At 40.4% G+C, this 21,643-nt stretch overlaps 2 protein-coding genes across 12 annotated transcripts in view; both read right to left on the bottom strand.

Annotated features, from left to right (window-relative positions):
- The window catches only part of MAPK10 (mitogen-activated protein kinase 10), a 114,818-nt gene extending 112,745 nt beyond the window's left edge, over window positions 1-2,073 (bottom strand). For 3 of the 5 annotated variants that reach the window (XM_052681704.1, XM_052681703.1, XM_052681705.1), the window contains exon 1: window positions 44-2,071. The gene's annotated coding sequence lies outside the window, so the exon portion shown is untranslated. Of the gene's footprint in view, window positions 1-43 lie in introns of all 5 variants that reach the window. The other 2 variants (XM_052681701.1, XM_052681698.1) reach the window with 2 other exon arrangements.
- Window positions 2,074-14,698: 12,625 nt separating this feature from the next.
- Window positions 14,699-21,643, bottom strand: part of ARHGAP24 (Rho GTPase activating protein 24) — a 156,201-nt gene continuing 149,256 nt past the window's right edge. For all 7 annotated transcript variants that reach the window (XM_052681494.1, XM_052681495.1, XM_052681496.1 and 4 more), the window contains 3 exons: window positions 21,389-21,510; window positions 17,741-18,809; window positions 14,699-17,030 (listed from right to left, as the gene is read on the bottom strand). In XM_052681494.1, the coding sequence (XP_052537454.1) occupies window positions 16,787-17,030; window positions 17,741-18,809; window positions 21,389-21,510 (1,435 nt within the window). In that variant the 3' untranslated portion in view covers window positions 14,699-16,786. The remainder of the gene's footprint in view (window positions 17,031-17,740; window positions 18,810-21,388; window positions 21,511-21,643) is intronic.

Genomic DNA, 21,643 nt, shown 5'->3' with positions numbered 1-21,643 from the left:
AAGATAGAGGTCACAATCTGGTAACAAAGAAGGAATTACTTACCCTTTTCCAAGGATCAGGGCTCATCAAACACTCCCAAGGAAGCAATCTCCAAATAGAGAACCTTACTGTGTGGCAGCCAGCCCTTAAATGAGATTAGGGACTTCCAATCACACAGGTGAGTTGCTTCCACCTGTGCTCCCAGGGTAGGCTACACCCCTTCACCAGATGCTCAATCACTTGTTCAAGCCCTGATATAACAGTTTCCATACACCATGTAATTGCAAACAAGTGAGCACTCAAATGATACTAAAAATTCACCTTTTTTCTGGTACAGAGCAAAGGGAAGTGCATACCACCTCCAGGTGAACCACTGATTCAACTTATAAAAAAGAATACAACAGCAAAAAGCAGCATTTACAGCAGCGATGTGGGATGCTGGGTGGATTTTTTTCATTCTGTATCTGTTGATGTAAGAGTCAAAGTATCCTTCACATGTCTTTGTTGTTTGGTTCTTAAAAAGTAACCGCAGAACACAGAACTGCACAGACCAGGACAGCCACAAAGGACAGAAGATACACTCAATACTCAAAGCATAGTTTCAAATCATAATCCTTTATGCCAAGGGTCTCCATTTGTAAATGGCAAAGAATATACATGCCTTGTCAAATTTCTATAACAAATGTGAAGGCATAAGACTTCAGATTATTCCATTCATCCCACAGCTTGTCAATAGCTTATTTCTGTCTGCATTACGTACCACACTGTACCTGTGGTGCTTTGTCTTGAACATTTCCTCCTTAAGCATTTGAATTCCTACTGAACAGGACAAACAGGCAGATTATGAGACAGCATCCCTCTCTCAAATACCACAGTCTCCTAAACACATTCTAGAGAAACTGGTAAGCAGGTTAGAAATCTGAAAATAAAAGGATAAGAGCAAGAGAATTAAAATCAATACACTTCATGTTAACAGTCATGCTGTCAGCATACTGTCAACAGTATGTCAGCTTCACAGTATTATGTGAGCATTGCAAAGCATGATTACTGGTGCTGCTGATACTAATTGTTGCACCACATCTACCAAAACAAGCAAACAAAACCACCAAATGATACTTCATTTACAAAGCCAGATTCACATTTATGGGGTTTTGGTGCAGAAGTCCAACTACTTACTGGATTTCCCATGCCAGAGTATATCAAGTGTTAAATATCTCATGTTCCTGAGGGGTATGTTGGTTACAGAAGTGGTTAATAAAGGTTTTCAGGGTTGTTTCCAGCCAGGTTATGATCCCTTGTTTTCGAGCACACTCTGTGTGTATTTTACAAGACAGCTGTTAAGCACATTGAGTGCCATTAAAGCATGAAGGAGTTGTTACAGCTGCAGCAATTGCAAGAGGGATATATGCTGTTCTTTGCTTCCAAAGAGGAAATTATGCAAGGACACACATCATATTATAAAATTAGAATTACTGGATTAATCTGAGTATTAAATCCCTGAATGTCAATCAGATTCTTCCAGAAATCCTCATATTAATCCAGGCTGTCTGTTCACTAAATAAGTAGCATCCATGGGGGCTTTGACCCACGCACCACAAAAATCGACTGGCGTGACTAATTAAAAAAGCAATAACGACAAAGTGTTAATCCTTAGCTTACAATTTCCTCCGTGTGAAAAATCCAAAACTTCATGACTGTTTGGATGCTTGATAGGTACAATACTGCATAGCTGCAGGAGCTTGACTAAAGCAGCAGCAAAAGAAAGAAAAGAAAGTAAAACAAAACCTCATGTTGTGCATGAGGAGATTCAGGTTGGATGTAAGGGGAAAAATTCTTCTAAGGAAGAGTGGTGAGCCATTAGAACAGGCTGTCTAGCGGGGCAGTGGCGTCACCACCCCTGGGGGTGTTGAAGAACGGTGGAGATGTGCCACTGAGGGACAGGGTTAGTGAGCATAGGGGGGATGGGTGGGTGGTTGCACTAGATGAACTTAGAGGTCTTTCTAATCTTAATGGCTCTACAGTTCTACTTAATAAATACTGGAGGTGGTTTTAAGAAACAAACTCAGATACTCTTCCCTGATTACAGCCCATGGAGAATAATTCTGGCTGTTCACATTTATTCCAGAGGGGCATCACCTTGTTTTGTCTGGCTTTCCTCAGGAGCACAGCTATGCGTATGGGAATTGCTGAGTCACTGCCTGAACCCCTGATTGAGCACCTGGGGAAAGGACCCAGTCAGCCCTGGGAGCACATGTTGAATAAGGTTGAATAAAACAATATATGAGCTGAAACTTATGTTTGTTTCCATGAACCAAAGTGCAAACTGTGCTTACAACAAGTGCGCACTGTAAGCGTAGACTTACAGAAATAAATTTCTAGGTTCACAGCAGTTTTATTAAAATAAGGACATCAAAGATTAAATAGTCTTACAATTTCTCCCATGATTAACATTTTGGGTGAAGAAATTTTTTCCAAGTGAGATAACTGCTTTTATTCTCTGCCAACTTGGTTATGCTAATTTTAGAAGTAATTCCTGATTGTTATGACTGCTATTTGCATTAATTATGTTGTACTGCTTTTCAAGAGATGTGCAATTTGGAGCAAGAATGCAGTGAAACATTAATAGGCATGTATGTGAGGTGGGGCGGCATGCAGTGATGTGTCACGCCAGCACTTGTTGGTTTAAAATTGGAGATTAGCATCCCCAGAGCTGGGCAGAAAATCCTCCATCTAGAACACCTCCCCATCTACTGAGAACTCTTAGCACTTAACCAGAATAGAATAAAGTCAATCATTCAGCACAGCTCTCGTCACAACTACGTGTGTGGTTGTGCTCATCTCTCCTATGTGCCCCCATTTCTGCATGTGCTGGGATGAGTGCCAAATGTGCACCGCCTCCTTTCTGAGCATTGCCATGCAGTAGATGTAGGGACAGGATTTTCCAGGAAGTTCTCCTGGCTTCTTTACTTCCTAAGAAAAGGGAGTTCTGGGTCTCTTGGATGAGGAATGCTCCCCCTGTGAGAGACAAGCGTTTCTGGTCTCACCTGTGCGTCCCCCAAGGACTGCCCCAAAAACCCAGATATTGCACCCCCTTCAAGCACTGATTGCATGACAGGAATAGCATCATTCTTAACACTAGTGAACTGGGTCCTTCCAAGCACTTTAAACAGCTCCTGAAGGACTAATTCTGTCCTTGGCTTACATGGAAAAAACCACAAACACAAAAGCCTACTTTCCATTATTCTAATAACATTCTGGGCTCTTGCTCCCTTTCTGCTCCCATTTCAGCCAAGTCACTGACTTACATATAGGATGGAAATGATAATGTTGAAGCTGTATGGACATTCATACTTAGGTTTTATTGGGCTGTCAGGCACATGGTGCATTACTTGATTTCAGATTTCAGATAGTAAGTCCAGCAAAGATTTTTTTTTTTTTTTTTTTTAATGTAGACTTATTGCCAAGGGAAAAGAGAAAGAAAAATCAATACTTCCATTCACCATGGAGAATGGTGGTATTTTACACCTTTCATGGACTAATAATATATTGCCAATCTTTTTCAAGTTTGCCTTCATTTAAGAGGGTTTCAGTGCTGATACCCAACTGCAGAGAAATCTGCAAATCAATTGGCCTTAATGGCTCTACTGCCTGAGCTCAGCATGAAGATCTGTTTTGTGCTTGTGCAGAACCAAGCTCACTTTGTCACACTCTGTCACACACCTTCAAGCACTACAGCAGACAAATATATTTTATTATTCCTTTATATTAGAACTGAGGTCACACGCTCCTGCATGTCCTACGCAGGCAGTTCAGCTCCACCCAAACTCAACTCCTTCACATAGAAGCTTTCCCAGTGCCCCATGGTACATGTATGGACACTGTTTTCAACAACCAGCAGTGATTACTGCTTTTCAAAGTTTTTTTTGTGAGTTGTAATTTTTACTTAGATATTTCATTGCATGTACCCTAAGTAAAGTGAGCAAAAACCCTCAAATGTGCATAAGGTAAAAAAAGGGTCACTCTGTAGCCTCTTCTACATGTGATGCGATGGAAAGCAGAAATCCAGAACGAGCACTCCACAGCCAAATTTCATTACCCTCATTTTGTAAATTCTATCTTCAAGTTTAATATTTAGGCTGTAGCACCAGGAATGGCCTTTTAAGCTTTCAGTCTTCTAAGAGGCTGCCATCGTGTGGCACTTGGGGATGCTGCTCACTGCCTCAAATAAATGGCTTGTACGTGCTCTAAAGTGAATGTAGTGCACATACTGAGGATGCTTCATAAGTAGATAAATACTTCCTCATTCCTGTTCAGTAGCAGCTTCAAGACAAGGCTGTGACGACTTCTGTGTGTCAGTTGTATTGCAATGCAGTTCATGAGCTGGGGCTCAGCTGAAGAACTTTCATTTCCATCAGAGAAGCAGTGAACTTGAGCATATATTCAACTTCATATGCATTATGTGGTACTGCTGCCATATTAAGCCATAAATCCCAAATGCTAAATGTGCTGTGCACCATTTCAAGAACCACTTCTCATGAATGCTTCACTCCCTTCACCTATTTTTCACTTGATTTGGACTATGGGTGGAGCGTAACTGGCAATCCCATAGAGCTCATTTCTTCAGTCAGTAATGCATATTTCTGGATAAATCAATGGAGTTTTAGAATGAGAACTTAAGGATTTTACCCTGTGCCTGGTGAACTGATTCAACTTCAGTTCTTGCTTTGTTTGTTTGTTGTTTATATAACTTTATACAGTACCAAGCAGTACAAATTTCTTCTGACACAGCATTTTTCACTGTTAAGACAGATGGAGAAAATTAATTTTGCTCTTGCTGGTTATGTTATCAATAATCTGTGTATACAAGTCAGGAACGAGTCCGTTGTATTTTCATTCCTTCCTGAGGACAGTAACGCAACTTTAACCCTGCCCTAAGAATACTTCCTCCTCAGCTTTTTTCCTTTTTCTTCCCATCAGATTGATACTTGGTGAAGAGCACAGCAACATGGTATAGAAAAGGGTGTTGAGGTTGGACAGCAGGAAACACTGATTTCTAGGCAGACAGTGCATGCAGTTTTTCTGCATGGGAAACATGAGAACATACGATTGTAAATAACTTCCAGGAGGCTGTACTAAAGGAGCTATGTTAACACCTGCTTTGAAATGTACAATTTACATATATCTGAGCTGCCAATCTAGCATTCTAATGAAACTTTTGTATATCAATCAATTGTCTTCGAACTCTCTTTTGGGGAACACCTTACTGTGGTGTTGTTCCAATCCAGGAAGTTTTTTGCACAGAGAAATCGTATCAGATTGCCAAGTGTGCGAAAACAGTAAGGAGTAGGTACATCATGTCAATTCAATGACTGTGTCCTCCTACAATATATAATTTAAATAAGAAGTAATGTGGAATGGTAAGCCATGTCTCTTTAAATGATACAGTAGTAAGGCCTTGAGGATTTATGGTTCAATTAGAATTAGGCAGTTGAAAGTTTGGGGTCCAGTCAACAGCTTAAAAACAGAAGTATGATGAAAACAATCAGACTCAATATAGCTCCAAAACCACTCTTCTAATCCATCGTTCTTTGGAACTTTACTTCTATAGCTCTATGTATCTGTTCTCACATTCTGACACTATCATTTATGACCACTTTTTGCTTCTCCCTTGGAAACGGTTTGACAGTCTAAAACGGCTGCTATCTTCTCTGGATGGAGCAGTATGAATTTAAGAGGGCTATAAAAACATGCAATCAATGAAGAGAATTGCATGCCACTGCGAGTGTTGGCATTTGAAATTTCAAGCTTTATTTGTGGCTTGGCTCCATACAGAGTAGACACCTGACAGTTTGCAATTTGACATGACTTTGGCCAACAGGTGAGTGGTGATTCGTAATGAGTTTGGAAATAATCACAATTGTTCAATAGTGCACTTTGAAATGCACCAAGTGACACTCATATCTATGGATATAAGTATCATCAGGAGTTATTTTTCACTTTTTTATAAGAAAGAAACCACATAAAGTGATCTAAGACTTTTTTTTCTCCACGTGCAATTAAACAAAAACTGGGGTTTTTTTTCGACTCTTTCTCTCACTAAAAAATCGAAAATGAAAAAATAAAAAGGTGCCACCACAAAACCCAACAGATTAAACTGTAGTATTTACCTTCAAAGTGTAGGAATAGTGATCTCTGAGCACTCTGCTGATAGCAAATGCTGTCCAACGCATACTGGAATTTTTTCAAATCATTGTATCTTTCCTAAACATGTAGGTCAGCACAGCAACCTGGACTGAGGCACAGCACACCATGAAGATCCTGGCCGAGGACAGTTCTCTCTGCTTTGCTTATTCACGCTCAATAGGATTTTCATGAAAGTAAATAATTCTCCTCATTGTTTCTACTCTGAAGTAAAAAGGATGTTCAGATGAGAGATCTGCATCTGCAAGGTCTTCTGCCAGGGTCACCATCCCAGCTTGTCAGTCTCAGAGTTTCTGTGGCAGAAATACTGTATCAGAACAATTATTTTGCACGTACGGAAAAGAGAAATTGCTTTCTCCTCTGATATTAATCTAATTAATTCGAACAGTTACAAAAGAATTTGAGAAGTCTTCAGGCAAGGAGTAAGAGGATGACCAAATCATGCTATTCAGCAAAGTACTGAATACAGTTTTACAACTGTATTACAAACATCTAATGGAACACTCTTGATAGCTAGCCAAAAGAAATGCACACATGGTGGCAGAGCTAAATTACCATGTCTCACAAAACAAGGTTATATATTACAGAATGGAATATCTACGCTTTTTTGGAGAAGTTTCAAGCTTACTGTTTCTGTGGTGCAAAGTGAATTTGCAGAGTTGGTTACCTGCAGCCTTCCCTTTAAAACTGGTTATTTCCCTTCTTTAAGCCTCAGGATTTTTTCTTATTTGATGTTTAATACTCTCCATGCTTTTAAGTGTCCCTTGTGGTTCTTCCTCATCTGTGATAGAAAATGTAACCACCACTAATGCAACACGGGTCTTACTTACATTCATAAAAATGGCAGCAGACGCTTGAATATTTATAGACTGCAGCAGCTTAAGATAAATATAACATGATGTATTTACATAACACCAGTTTAAAAGGCCAACAATGCACTCAGTGTGTAGGCACTGATTCAAGAACTCTGGATGAGAGGCTCACAACCTGTGGTAAGCCCCCCACTCCTCCTTCCTTCTCTTCAACCTCACTCTTTCTGAAAGAATTTGGGGTTTTGTTTTGGGGAATCCACGAGCCTCACAGATTGCACTGAAAACTGGTTGGAGTTTGCAATGTAGCAAGGAGGCATTGGATGCTTACACAAATTTCTTTCACTCCCCCACCCCAAAATAGTATCTTAAAGCTTAAAGCCCTTTCTGTTCTGTATGTTAATCAGGAAAGTAGAATTTTTTGCTGAGATTTAAGGCAGTAAAAGCAACTTTTTCTTTTGCTTTATCGCTTTAGAAAACTAGCAATTCCCATACTGAGCTTATTTTATATGCCTAGTAATGGCATTCAGTATTTGGAGCTAACACTGGAATTGCAGGTGGTAAAGAATCTAAAGACAGAGCTGCCTTTTTATTTTTATTATTATAATAATTGTTATTATTACATTTGTTTGTTTTAAGGAAGCTATTGTTAAGGAAGCCTGCAGATGTACTCACATAATTTCAGTAGAGCATGTCAATTCTTGCTAAGAGCTCAGAAATTCAGGCTTTATTCAAACATCTATTTCCTGGATTTGGATCACAGTTGTTTATATTTGCAAGGTTTATTCTGCAGCTACTTTTATTTTTAGCATTAAATCATTCTCTGTAATTTGGCTTCATCCATGCAGATACTTGGTCCGAGCGACTCGCACTTTGCAGAAAATCTAACAGAGCATTGGAATTAGTAAGTAAAAAGAAGAGTGGGAAGATTCTAGCAGTGAGTATCAGTAATCCATGAGGAATTGTACTTAGAATTGTCCAAAAGGAAATTTTACAAGGATAAAAAGGCTATTGTCAAGTGTGAAGTCAAGCTCCAACGATGACCTCCAAGATGTTCTTCCTCTTCCAGAGCCAAAAAGGAAGAGCACATTTGGAGTTTGTCTTGAGGACAGAATTTATCCTTACATTCATCAGGAGGAAAAAGGTTTTGCCTTGTGACGAACTGCCACTTTCCCAAGGTAGGAAGCATGCTTCCCTGACATTTTGTTGCTTGGACTCTCTGCTTAGTCTCTGATAGAAGTGAAACAGTTTGTGGTTCAACTTTTTTGTGGTTCAATTCTTTTCTGTTCTGCGTTTATGGGCACTATCAGTTAGTAGGCTTTTGGTTTGGCTTGACAGCCCTGTATGCATCTGATTTAAGAGCTATATCTTACAAGCCGAGTTTAAATGGGCTGTTTTACCAGATTAAGCAGTTTGACACAAAGATATGCCTGGCTTGTCTTCCAGAGTAGACAGAAGGGAAGAGCTGGTTTTATAGCACAGAAGGTTTAGTGTTTCTGCTTCCATATCACTTGACTTTGATTGCAGAACATATACTGAAGACAGATAAGAGGAACTGTCCTGCATTTTCTGCATAGCTGCTGCCCTTGTGAACTGAGATTACTAGAGACACTTTAAACAATTAAATAGTCAGTCTGATTACGTAGTAAATCATTCAGACTGAAATAGACTTTGTAGCGATGCAAACCATAAGACTGCTGCATGGGAGCCTGCAGGTTCAGCAGGTAGGTACAAAATGAGATAGACCTGGGGAAAAAAAACGTCTGCTCATCTCTGTGCATACTGTATATTTGAGACACAAATGAAATTCACTGTAACATATGCTAAATCCTTCAAGGTTTTTCATTACATAGGGGTAAGATGGACACATCACGCTATTACAGTTTGAAGCGTGGCACGTTTACAAGGGTAGCATCTCAATCTTTTCACTGTGTTTTCTGAGAAATTTATCAAGAGCTAAAAGGTTATTTATTTATATTCTGTAATATATAACCTTGCTTTGAAAAAAGGTCTGTGACGTTTTTGTTTGGCTCTTTTTTTTTTTTTTTTTTTTTTTTTTTTTTTTTACAAAACACACATTACTACACAAGTTCTAGGTAGATGAATTAAAACACCTTCAGGAAATTGCAATAATGTCTTTAGCAAATGACACCCAAGAGCAGAATGTTCAACTTAGTTCTTGATCTCCCCATGATATACTACTGCATCCAGAGATGAAACAAGCAGAAAGAACTGTGGCAGGATTGGTCCTGGGTCTTGCCTAAAAGGTAGAAAGTTTAAAGAGGAGAGGGAGAGGAGCCAGCAAAAGATTTAGGATCAGCAACTTATGAACTTAAACTGCCATTCATGCGTTGAATAGAAATGAGTAGTCATTCCTTCCAGAAGCATGGGGAGATCAAGGTAGCTGCTGCATAGGAAATGATAGAGGAGTGCTCTGCATGTGTTGTGCCACTGCCTTCTCTAATACAGCAGTGCTGGGCTCTCACTCCGACCCTCCAACCTAAGTTTATGTAAACCATTCTCTAATATCTTATTTCTTTTGAGTTTGTTAGGTGTTTTTACATGCACACTGTCAGCGTGCATCTGTTGACTGCATGAGTCATGTGGTTTGGACTGAATGAATTAAATTCAGTTTGCAGGTAACAAAACAGAAATTCTGTTCTCTTGCAGTTTTTCACGCTGGCGCAGGACTGAAATCATCTCCTTATCAAGGAATGTTGGTTGTAATCCACCCCGGACTCTAAATAAAACCTTAGAGAATTGAGTCAGGCCCTGTGTAAATTAGGGAAACCTGTGCTTCCATTCTACCTCGTATCTCTTCATTTCCAAACCTCGCTGTATTTTATTAGCTGAATTTTACTGCTCAACCAAAACCTTCTCTTGGTTTGATTCCATCTTCCCAGCCCAAATCAAAGTCATTCTGCTGATGCGTTCTTCAGTGCTCAATGCACACCTACTTACTCTGTATCCCTCTTCTGAAGAATTTATTTCAAAATCAATGCAGAATTTGCACCTAGTGGTCACAACCCATTATTTTCCTTTTTTTTTTTTAATTCCTAAGAGGGAAATCAGTATTTGCAACAATTATTTTTAGGACTATTCACCAACACGGGCATTAATTTCCTTCCAACCTGTGACTTTTTATTGCATTTGTGAGTTGCAGTGTATTTGGCTCATCACAGTAACATCTAGATTAATTAAAGTATTGAAAACCAGGACCAGCATACTGAGAACCATGACTTACCCAAGGCATGTTTCAACATGTCATTATGGTTCTATTACAGTGCACTGGAATTGAAGTTTGCACGAAACAGAGAGCGTATCTAGACCCATGCAAAGCTGAGTTTTCATCTTTCTTTTCACCCTTTGCCTAAACAGTAAAACTCAACACAGAAGTAAAACACAATTTAAATTGTCTTTAAAATTGTGCATAACCTATTTGTCAGGAAACAAAAAGCAGTCACATTGGGAATCCACAGCACCTGCTGTCACCACTTTTACCTGCAGAATGCTGGTTTAAACTCAGCAGCACCTTAAACCAAACCAGAAAGCAATCCTCCAGGTAGTAAACCGTCCTGGCTCAGGAGTAGGGCACAGCTCCAGGACCAAGGCTCCCCACAGCTGATCGCAGTTATGTGTGTGTTGGCACAGAGAACAGGAGGAATGCAGCCAGCATGGGAAACCACAGCTGTTGGTTTGTCTGCTGAGTTTCCAGAAGAATGATATGCATGGCTGTGCTGTGCAGGGAGCAGTGTTATGACCAGTACATGTTCCCTTAACAATGTTTAGACCTCCCAGCCTGACCAGCTAGCCTCAGATTCTGGCTCCCATAGCTAATCAGTGACACTCCTCAGCTACGTGAGAAGGGCAGTCCCACCTTAAACACTAGCTTCTGTCTTGTCTGAGTGGATGGTGTGTGAGCTGGCAGTCTGCACCAAAACAGTAGGCTCTGCTTCAGCAGACTCCTGCTGGCTCCCTGTATAGACAGCTGTCCATCTTTACTCAGAAGTTCCCCCTCCCTCAGTCCCATAGCACTGCTCCACCTCATCCCTCATCAGGTGAGGTTTATAATAGCTGAGTGTGTTTTTGATCTTGAGTATTGGCTCTGGGAAAAACAGGCCTGGCTGGCAGCACAGGAACAGATGAATGAATAGTTCATGAACTGTTCTCCTAAGGGCCTGTGGAATTGCCTCCAGAGATGCTTCGTTTTTGTCATGGTTCATACTCTGCTCACTTTCCATTACAGCTTCCTTTGATGCAAGTCCCTTCAGCCAGCCAGACAAATACCAATTAAGTCAACTGTGATATATTCACTATTAATACTAAATTATACAAATACCTCCTTCATTACCCACATGCACTATTAAGGCATGTCTACACATGGAAACCATTATGGAACCAGACAGGTATGAATCTGAAGCTGTTTCACACACCTTCCCAAGTGAGCTCTGGATATAACACAAAATGCACATTTGCCAGAATGAATTAAGTAAAACCTCACCACGGTGCTGAGTCTGGGTTAAAAGTGGCTACAGGAAGAGGTAGCACCACATCATACAATCGCATAATATAATGAGTTGGAAGGGAACCATAAGGATCTTTGAGTCTCACTCCAACAATCATCCCGTTCTGCCAAAACCAAAGTGCTGTAGTTCAGCCCAATATAAAGAAGGTGCTGTTAAAACTACCATCCACTGATGTATCTGATATAATAATAATAGAAACAATCTTAGCAGTGATTAGAGAGAGCACTAAGAGAGCACTTTCTGCTATGAAGTATGCAAAACTTATTTGCAAACACTGCTTTGAACAACTGTAGCCAATATTTCTACTGAACTGTAGATTATGATTCAGCAATCTGACCCTAAAAAAAAGAGGGGAACACAAAAAATAAAGCCATAAATTTATCTAATTGTTCCAGTTAACTGCTATGACCAGAAAACAAAGAGTGCCGTCCATATCTGAACAACAGGAAATACTGCTGCTCAGAGATACCCATTTGGTCTCAATCCAAGTCCCTTCCCACTTGCCTTACAGTTAGGAATTATAGCCATGCTCATAATAGTATTCTAACATCACAGATTCAAATCCAGTAAAGTCCTGCTGAATATAAATCATTTTAAACCTCTTTAGCATGAAGAGAAGAATATAGAAGCAGAGAGATTTTCCATTCTCACATTCAGGAGATTCATAAATGAAGTTGTATTGCGTGCAAAACTCATCATCCTGCATTTCTTGGAGAAAAAAAAAAAAGGGGGGGGGGAACAGATTTGCATCACACTCATTTTTCTGGCTTCAAATTTTCTCTGCTCTACTATTATTGACATGCCACTTGTTTTGTTGCTGACAAGCATTTTGGCAGCAGAGGTACCATCACTAACAGTGAATACATGCATTATAACAGCACCTAAAAGCCAAGTAGGAACATGACCTTTGCTACTGTTATCACTTCCCAAGTGTAGACACTCTGTAGAATCGTGGCAGTTGATATCAACAGGGCATCTGCTGCATATAATTTTATTTGCTGAGAATTGCTGGTCTGGAGACGCAGAATGATGGTCTGGGGGCCATTAGCAGCCCCCAGAGCTGTGCTGCTCTGACCTCCTGAGGCTCCCTGCTTTGCAGGCAGCTGCTCTGCCACATATTTCTCCTCATCAATCCTCAACATTAGCATGGGGGGCTGCCAGCAGCCAGGAAGGCGGCCCGTGAAACAGTCTGGCTAATGGTGTCTGCACAGAAAGCCATTTAGAGCCAAAAAAATCTCAGAAAAAACAGTGCAACATTAACTTTGGTAACCTTTCTGTAGAGATGATCTTTCAGAAGAAATGCTATTAACCAAGGGCACATGTCTATCGCCTACACACACCAATTTCATGTTTATTTGCTCTCTTGTTCTCCTCCTCTCCTGTTTACTACAGCTTTGCATGTCCACATCAGAAGTGCCCATGCTCTTATCTTTTCTCCCACCTTCCCCTCACATTTACACAGTCCAGAAAATATTCATTCTTTCTAGCAAGTCGGATCTTTCTCAGCTACTGGATAAAATGCTGCTCACAGATCTTTCAGCAGTAATCTCATGAAGTTCCTCTCCTCCAAATTCTTATGAAAACCTAAAATAACTGCTTTGCATATCATTTAACAGAAAATCTTTTATGTATTAATTTTAATATTTGCAAAAAACTCTGTGAGACATTGAAAAAAACATTTAGCCAAGAATAAAATTAAGCTTAATTATCCTGTTACGCCAGAGCACACTTCAAATAGGGATTCTTACAAACAGAAAGGAAGACAGAAGCCATTCTGAGCACAAGAGAATCCAGCATTTATAAGGCACTGTCAGCATCTGCCACCAATCTGGTTAATTCAGCAAACTTGTGTAGGGCAACATCACCCACTACTGTTTTCTGGTGGGGGCTGGAGATGAGATTACAGCACCAACCTAGTTCTGTCGCTTACTATGCGCATTGATTGAAGCATCCTGGTAGCCTGCTTTTATGTCTGTACTGCTCTGAACTTACACTAATGAATGTAATGTTATGCAGTCATCCCCTGTGATTGGAGCAGAAGGTCATTAGTTCCTAGGAGGAATTTTTTTCTGCAGGCTGTGCTGATGAACTGTAAAAGCATTGCCTATTGCACAGTGAAGGAGAGACCAAGAGTAGCACTGGGCTGGACGGGCTGAACTGCTTGCTGTACTCCCATCTTGGAGCTGAATGCTGAACTCCCACAAACATTATTAATATGGGAAGTGCACAGAAATACAGCAAGAGAGAGGTGAGAGCAAATGACCATTATACCATCTCATAACTGATAGCTGAATATCCCTGCGTGCGCTCTCATGTCAGGTAACATTGTCAGCTTGGCCTTAGAACATGACTTATTCCGTTATAGACAAATGACAAAATGGATTATTGACTGAAGCCTCAGTTTCACTCAAGTACCTCGATACCAACTTTCCTGGAAGAATTGCTTCCACATGATAACCACCAGTCAACAAGTACTCTGCATGAAATTACCGTGGTTGTTTTTAGAGCCTTTGTGCTCAAATAGCTTTGACCTCAGTCCTCTGAATGCCTTGCCCCTCTCTACTCCACTGCATGAAAAGGAGCAGGTTTTGTCCTTTGCCACCTACATCCATTATCATGCTCTCCCAGCACTGCTTCTGCTAACCACGTCAACTCATGTCAAATGCTGGAAGTACTCTGTTACTTGCTTCTCAATGTAAGAAACAGTTCTGAAATGTGTGCTTTTAATCTGAAGAAGCAGGATGATAATAGGAGCATCGTGATTACTGTTAAGGATGCAAATCAACTTCATCACCACAGCCAAAATGCTAATGAAGCTTCACACAGAAGAGAAAGATGTAATGCTGTGAATTGATCACGATGGCAGTGGACATGTTATTGGCAATATTTTCCATGTTCACTGTGCCTGCTTAATTTTTCTGGTCTGCCTAGATAATTTCTATTCAGAGAATGAGGTGAAGCTTTGTTGTCCTGGACTGCGTTGCAAGAAACGAAAGATACCAGCACTAAGCCACATAACTGGAAACAGAAAATTCCTTGAGGAACTGAACAACAGTTACTGGAATATCTTTCCAAAGGTAAAGACAAGCTTTAAACCTGGACATTAACAGATTCTGCCTAACACAAGTTTCCAAAAATCATTCAAAGATACTTGGAAGAATATGGTTCAACACAGTTTGAGCTGATTTTAAATGGTATAGCTGCAGTGAACTTGTCTGATATTTTATTGAACCAATACAGGGTCCTCAACCACAAAACAGCTTAACCCAAAGAAAAACTCTGTGCAGGTTCAGCTCCAAGAAACAGATCACCGTGGCATGAGTTGAGTGATAGGAATACTAGGAAGTAAAGTACAGGAATAGATCACAGCAGCAGTAAGAAAGGTTTCAAATTTATCCAGGAACCATCATCAAAATGAGCAGGGCTAAACAGGAGCCTCAGCTGACTGTGAGGCCCACATCAGATACCACGATCTTTGTCATTCAGTTTAAAAATCAGAATTAACACAGTAAACAGTTTCCTTCTCTTACCATTTGCGCCAACATTTGTGATTGTGGCTAGCCAACACAAAACATTCTCCTTCCTATTATCTTGATTTCTGTCTTTTTCTCATTTGAATCCAAACTGGATGTGCACTAGACATGTTTACAGTAATTACCGTCCTAACTTGGGCCTCTGAACCCAAGATAACACAAATAATTGTTCCACGAACACCACGTATAATGCTCCATTCTAAGCTGTTATTTTCCTGAAATGTAAACCTCATATTTATTGCCCTGTATACTTACCACATCTAATCAGTATTTATCTAATGCACATGCTACAGAGAGCACCTCTTTGAGGCTACATTCTTAGATCTCAATTGGGGGTCAGTGATAATTGCAATACATTCGACTGACAGTAGAGGGAACCCAAGATGTCTTGACAACTTCTAAAGATACAACTCACAGTCTTAAAGATAAAAACAGGAAAGGTCTTGTGGATGGTATCGGAAACATCAGTTACATCTACTATGCATACATTTCCCAATAGGCTGGCCTTTCACTGCACAGCTTGGCTGCTTTTTGTTGGCACTCTGCAGGCAGTTCCTCTGGCTGTTCCCTTGATTACGTTATGATCCTGAGAGTTTCCACAGCTTAACACTTCACAGAAGTCTCAACTCGGAAAGCTTAGCTGGTCAATACACACTGTAAATATAGGTGGTTAATGTGTTCTTCCTTATTTGCAGTTTGTAGTACAGTTGCCTTGCTAATTTCTCCTCTGCTCATCAGTTCTGCAGGTCTCTGTTTTGTTTTGCTCAGCACCCATCACATTGCTAAGGCATTCAAGATGTACAGTGCGTCTCTCTGTGTGTCCCTTTGCCAGTCTTACAGAAAGGATTCCATACTCCTGTGGTACTGGGGTAATTCAGTCACAACAGTGGTCAAAGCACGGTTTATATCCCTGTTCTGAGCTGCAGTGACCACAGGGGTGTGCTAGAGTACCCCAAAAAGCTCTGGCTCTATAGATCAACTTCTCTTTGAGTTGCCCCTTCTCCCACCTTCTTACTCATTACCACTACATTTCCTCTCAAACCTCTCTGTTCTTTGAATACTGACTGCTCGATGTTGGTGATATCCTTATAGAGTATTTGATACGAGAGCTCTGGTAACTTTTAGTCAGGTCATCAGTTCTCTTAAATTAGTGCCCCATTTGCCATCCCCAGCATGCTGCTCCTTCTCATCCAGCTCTCTTTTTCAAAAGCGACACAGACTAGTGCTAACCATTGGCACATGTACCTTTATGTATCTGTTTATCTTCACTCCCCAACAAGAGGGAGGAACAAAACAAAACAAAAACATTTGATATACAAAATAAGCTGATGGTAACACAATGTCAAAAATAGCTTATGTTAAGTGCAAGGGAGAAAAGCCTTGATATAAAGCTTGATTGCAACAACATTTCAATTTACCAGTTTAAATACAAGACTTGAATTAAAATATTTCTTGAGATACATCTCTCACTCTCTAAGATGTTTTGTTTTTTTTTTCTAAATTTATATACACATATCCAGTTGTGACACTTGACAGTAGTCTCATGAAGCATCCAAAGAGTATGACTTGATAAGTACACACTGTAGATATGAGTGGTTAACATGTACGATTTCTTCCTTCAAGAGTCTATAACATTATGTTGAGTGCTAGCCTCAGACAGACAGGTGACCAGCCACCTGACTCAGTATAATACCCCTAAGCCCTTTCCCAGTGTCCCACAGTCAAAGCCTCCAATGCTCACTGGATCCAGATGGTGTTGCCCCTTTCTGGTCTGCGAGGCTCCACTGTCAGTTCTCCAAAAGTAGAGAAAAACTGCTCCATTTCCTTCTGCAGCATGTCGTTCCTCTTCTCTGCATCCTCTTTGGCCCGTTCTGCATTACGCATTTTGATTTCCACCATTGTGAACTTCTTCCGCTCTTGATCCAGCTCTTCATGCAGGGCGATCATTTCCGTCTCCAGGGTGAGATTTCTCTGTTCCAAGCTGCAGAAACCAAAATAAAAGCAGACAGCTCCTGAACAGCACTCCTCCCACTCAGTTGTGTAGAAATTCACACCATCACAATTTCATGCAATTGCATTTTCATTTACAAAGCTTGGATTGAATTTCTTAGAAGTTTACCTACAAAGCACAGTTTCATCAGCAATCCATTCCCAAATGGCCTTCTCTACTCTGTAGCTCATTTAGAAAACGCACGATACCAGCCACTGGTTATTGCACACAGGGACAACCAGCTCCACTCAATTCTCTAGCAAGCAACCTAGGGAAGTCTTTTACTCCTGCAAGCACTGGTTCCCAGTTCCCACTGTAGTTGTAATTGTGTCATTTAAGAGGTCAAAATAATGTTCTGAATCCCTGATTTTTATCAGCTGATTTAAATCTATTTACAAGAATAGTCTGACAGTCCCAAAACTACAGCTGGAGTGATCTAAGACACTGATTTCATTGAAAGTCTCAGCCTCCAAAGAGCAGGCGTCAACTAATGAAATCATTATGGAAGCTACTGATTTTGTTAGTTAGATTCCAGAGAAACATGTAAGGTCCTGGATTTATTTCTGGTGCCATTAGGACAGTATGTCACAACTGTGGCAAAGGATTGCTTTGCAACAAACCCAATTGAATCGTGATACTAGAAGAAAAATTTAACATGTCAACTCTGAAAGAAATGAGAAGGTAACACCGCTCCATCTTACCTTTTTATCCTTGTCTCATACTCGAGTTTTTGTTTAGCCATCTCTTGCTTCAAGCTGGACACCAGGCTGTGCAGAGCGCTATGATTGTTAGTACTGGTGGCAACAAACGTTTCACTGTTATCACTGCTGCTGGTGGCTCTGCTGCTATGGCCCCCCACACTCCTTCGGTCACTTCTGTTCTCATAGTCACCAGTGTTAGAGAGGTCTTCCTGTGGTGGCCCATCCAGCACAGAGTCTTCAAAGTTACCCGCAAAGAAGTCCTGCTCTGGGCAGGTGGTGGTGGATGAACGACAGGAGTTAGAGTGCTCAGGGAGGGATATTTCACAGGAGGATGTTGACCAGGTAGCACTGTCCACACTCTGTTTGTCATCAGAGTTCACTGTGGAGAACTGCTGGTGGACATTGTCATAGGTGGAGAGCCTGTTGTGCTGACCCGACTCACTCACTGATTCCTTCTGCTTGTTGTCCCTCAGTGTGACACAGCCATTGGGTGCCCAGCCTGGGCTTCGGTTGTTGAGGGTGTTGGTGAGCCCATCAGTGCTAGAAACTCCCATCCTCACGCCTCCATTCTGCATGCTTTGTGTGCCCATCTTAGTCACCGGTCCTTTCAGGGAGGATGTCCTCCTGGCTTGCAGGGTACAGTTTGGTAAGGTCTGGCTCTTCTCATGGCTCTCCACAGAGCTGCTGAACGACCCGTTGGTGACTATGCCACTGCCTTTATTAAAAGCAGGATTTTTTTTCACCGTGAGTGGTGGGCTTCTGGTGACATCTAATTTCTGGATGCTGTTTCTAGGGCTATTGGTCTTGCTGCCTGGCAGCGCAGTTGGAGACTCATTGTCCATGCTTCCCCTTTGGGGAGATTCAGGTTTATCCCAAGAGCAGTGCCTCACTGCTGTCTCCTTTGTGTTGTTGTTCTCTTTGTTTTGTAGTTGTCCAACGATTGCCTTCTTTGGCACTTCATTGTTATTGTTGCACACTTCCGGTCCCACATCAGGGTCTGCATCCTTGGGAAACAGCTCTTCGTGTTTGCTAATCATCACTGACATTAACTGCTGGACTACTACCGTACCTGAAAGAAGGTACCAAGCAAGCACATGGTAATTAATGATCTGTTTGGGGCATAAATAAACTTAATGGCTCAGATTCCACAAATTCTTAGCAAAAATCCTATTTATAGAAACATTTACCCAAAATAACCACAGTTTTTTTTACCCAAAATGACCACCAGTTTAACACCCTGGATGTTTAAGGTGTCCAAAATGCATCTGCATACCAGGACAGATCAGCACTACCTCTTCTTTCCATCAGAACAAGCCAGCATTCCTCACAGACCCCATAATAACAGCAATTTTTGCAAAGACGCTATTGCCATGACAGTTTTTGCATCCCCAAAATACTACAGAAGGAGTTTATGAGCAGCAAATAATAATGTCATTATAAGCAATGCGAGCAATGTGTTTCAAGTTATTGTGGCAATCATTTTTAAAACCAAAGACCCCTTCTGGCAAAGCACTTTCATGCAGTAGTTTAAAAGAAAAGTGGTAGGCAAGGGATTTGCACTGTTGGAATAGCAACAATTTAGTCTTTGGGATCTAACAGGGTAATAATGTGACAGAATTTATTTCATGTGAATGCTTTTAACCTGTCTGTAGTTAAACTACATGCAAACTGGCAACTGTGTCACGTTATGTATGTTTCATGCACAGTATGGAACTAATGCAGAACCACAACTTGCGAGTATCTCTAATAAATGGCTGCCTCTCTAATAACCCCTTGGTGTGCACACCGCTCGACTGCACAATTTACACACTACCATTAATAACTGGACTTAGGGTAATGAAGACATACAACTATTTCTTTAAACTGAATCTCACTAAGTACTGTTAGGAATCTCTCAGGAACAAGGTCAGAGTATTTATAACAATCATCCTATCTTCAAACTTCTAGAGTGCTTTCAGAGGCAGGCTGTGCCCTTTTAATCAAGAATTTCCCATTGTGCCATATCAACTCCTTTGAAATATTCCGGATTTTTATAACCTAACCTTTTAAAATACAACTACTAAGAGATTATTCAAATTAACCTGTAATTGGAAGTCAGGAAAATCTCACTTGAACTAGACAAAACAACTTTTCATCCACATTATACAGATATGGCTGCACATAGCTTCATGCTTGGCTTTAAAAGGCTATGCAAGAAGAGCATTTTTCATTGTCAAGCTTTCTCTTCCAAAAAGCAAAGAGCAGTGAGGAAGGCTGGTGAGGAGGCACTATTCAATGTGTAGTCTTTGTTAACAAAGATCCCACGTATTTAACTATGAGCAGCTCAACTGCACATCAGCACAGTCCATGTCAAATCTAAAAGGTTTACTTCTAAAAGGTTTCCTTCTATAAGAGAAGTATGAGAAGTCATAAATCTGTTTAGTTAAAACTATTTAGTTAAAACTATTTAGTTAAAACTATTTCCTCAAGTGAAAAAAATATATACTATTTCCCTTCAATGAGCACAGTATCCATGCCACCTCCTAAAGCAGCCACTAAGCTTGTGGGCTGTTGAGAAGCTGTCTGGAGATGTTTTCAGACATTAAAAAAAAAAAAAATCAGTATTTTCCATTTCCACCCACTTAAAACATCTTTCTCATTTAAGCTTTCACATAAAATACTGGCGGTAGCCAGCTCTGAAAAAACACAGACCCAGAGGATAACTTCTTTTTCTCCTTTTTGACTAGCTAACTACTCTCATCCCATCCCAAATCTTGATTTGCCTCCTTTTTTCCCAGGTGGCCTGAAGATACACAGTGTCCCAGCAGTAGATGCCATCCTGGCAGGTATGACAGATCGAGGGTCTCAGCCTCAGTGAGATTCTCATTGACTCCAGTGATGAAAGTCATCTTTATGATACTTCCCTGTATTTTTAATCCAATGAACAATTAGAAATATTTTTGTATTCTTTCATTATGCGACTTGGAGACACTACATTTCTGTCCATTTACAATAGGATGAAGATGAAACATAAAGGTTTAGAAGAAGGGAATAAAACGGTAAATGAACAAAGTCTATGAGAATCACAATTATCTGGAAAAAAGAAAAAACATCATATTCAAAGGAAAACAAATTCACACAATCCCAAATAAACAAGCTACAAGTTTTTAATACGATGTACAGTGCAAGGACTGTTTACAGCCCTTATTTCTGGGTAGGTTAACTAAATCAAACATACTAGGAAACAAGTATTTGGAGAGAGAAAAGCGATCATGTGAGTTTATGGAGAATGACGGGCTACTGCAATATCAATCTGTGAAAACATATCTGACCCTTAAGAACTGCAGGTGATGCAGTTAACTGCACTTATTCCACACGTACTGGGAAAGAACACACCATATTTGGAGCAAGCATAGAGGGGGAAAAAAAAGTTTTTAATAAAGCTGCCAAGGCAGCATAATCTCATGTAAGGTCTGTTTGCAATGCTATAAACTGTAGTCATTTTTATAGTATCTCGGAAGATTTATCCCAGCTGTCTATCCACACTGAAGAGTTCTGTGTCTTTAAAATGGACATAGAATGTAGTCTATATACCACATGGATTAGTAATTGTTAATAAACCTAAAGATATTCTTTCGTTCTCTTTCAAGATATTTACAGTCAACTCACCTTCCATAATAGTCAAAGGATCTTCCACTTTAGGGCGGAGGATGTTGGGGCCAAAAACAGTAGCCAGATTTTGCACGCTCATTTTGTTTATGCCTGAATAAGACTGGACTTCATCCAGGAATCTGTGAGGAAGAAATATGCCTTTAACAAACATTTTAAAAGGAAGGAAAGAAAAAAAATAATCAAAACATACAATGGTTTCTTAACATAGTCTGAGTATTCCACTCTAAATTGTGAAGGAACATCTTGGAAGCT

The sequence above is a fragment of the Tympanuchus pallidicinctus genome, unplaced genomic scaffold (assembly GCF_026119805.1).
Source record: "Tympanuchus pallidicinctus isolate F22 unplaced genomic scaffold, pur_lepc_1.0 scaffold2, whole genome shotgun sequence".
NCBI lineage: Eukaryota > Metazoa > Chordata > Aves > Galliformes > Phasianidae > Tympanuchus > Tympanuchus pallidicinctus.
The sequence above is the reverse complement of the archived record's forward strand: the minus strand, read 5'-3'. Positions and strand labels throughout refer to the sequence as shown.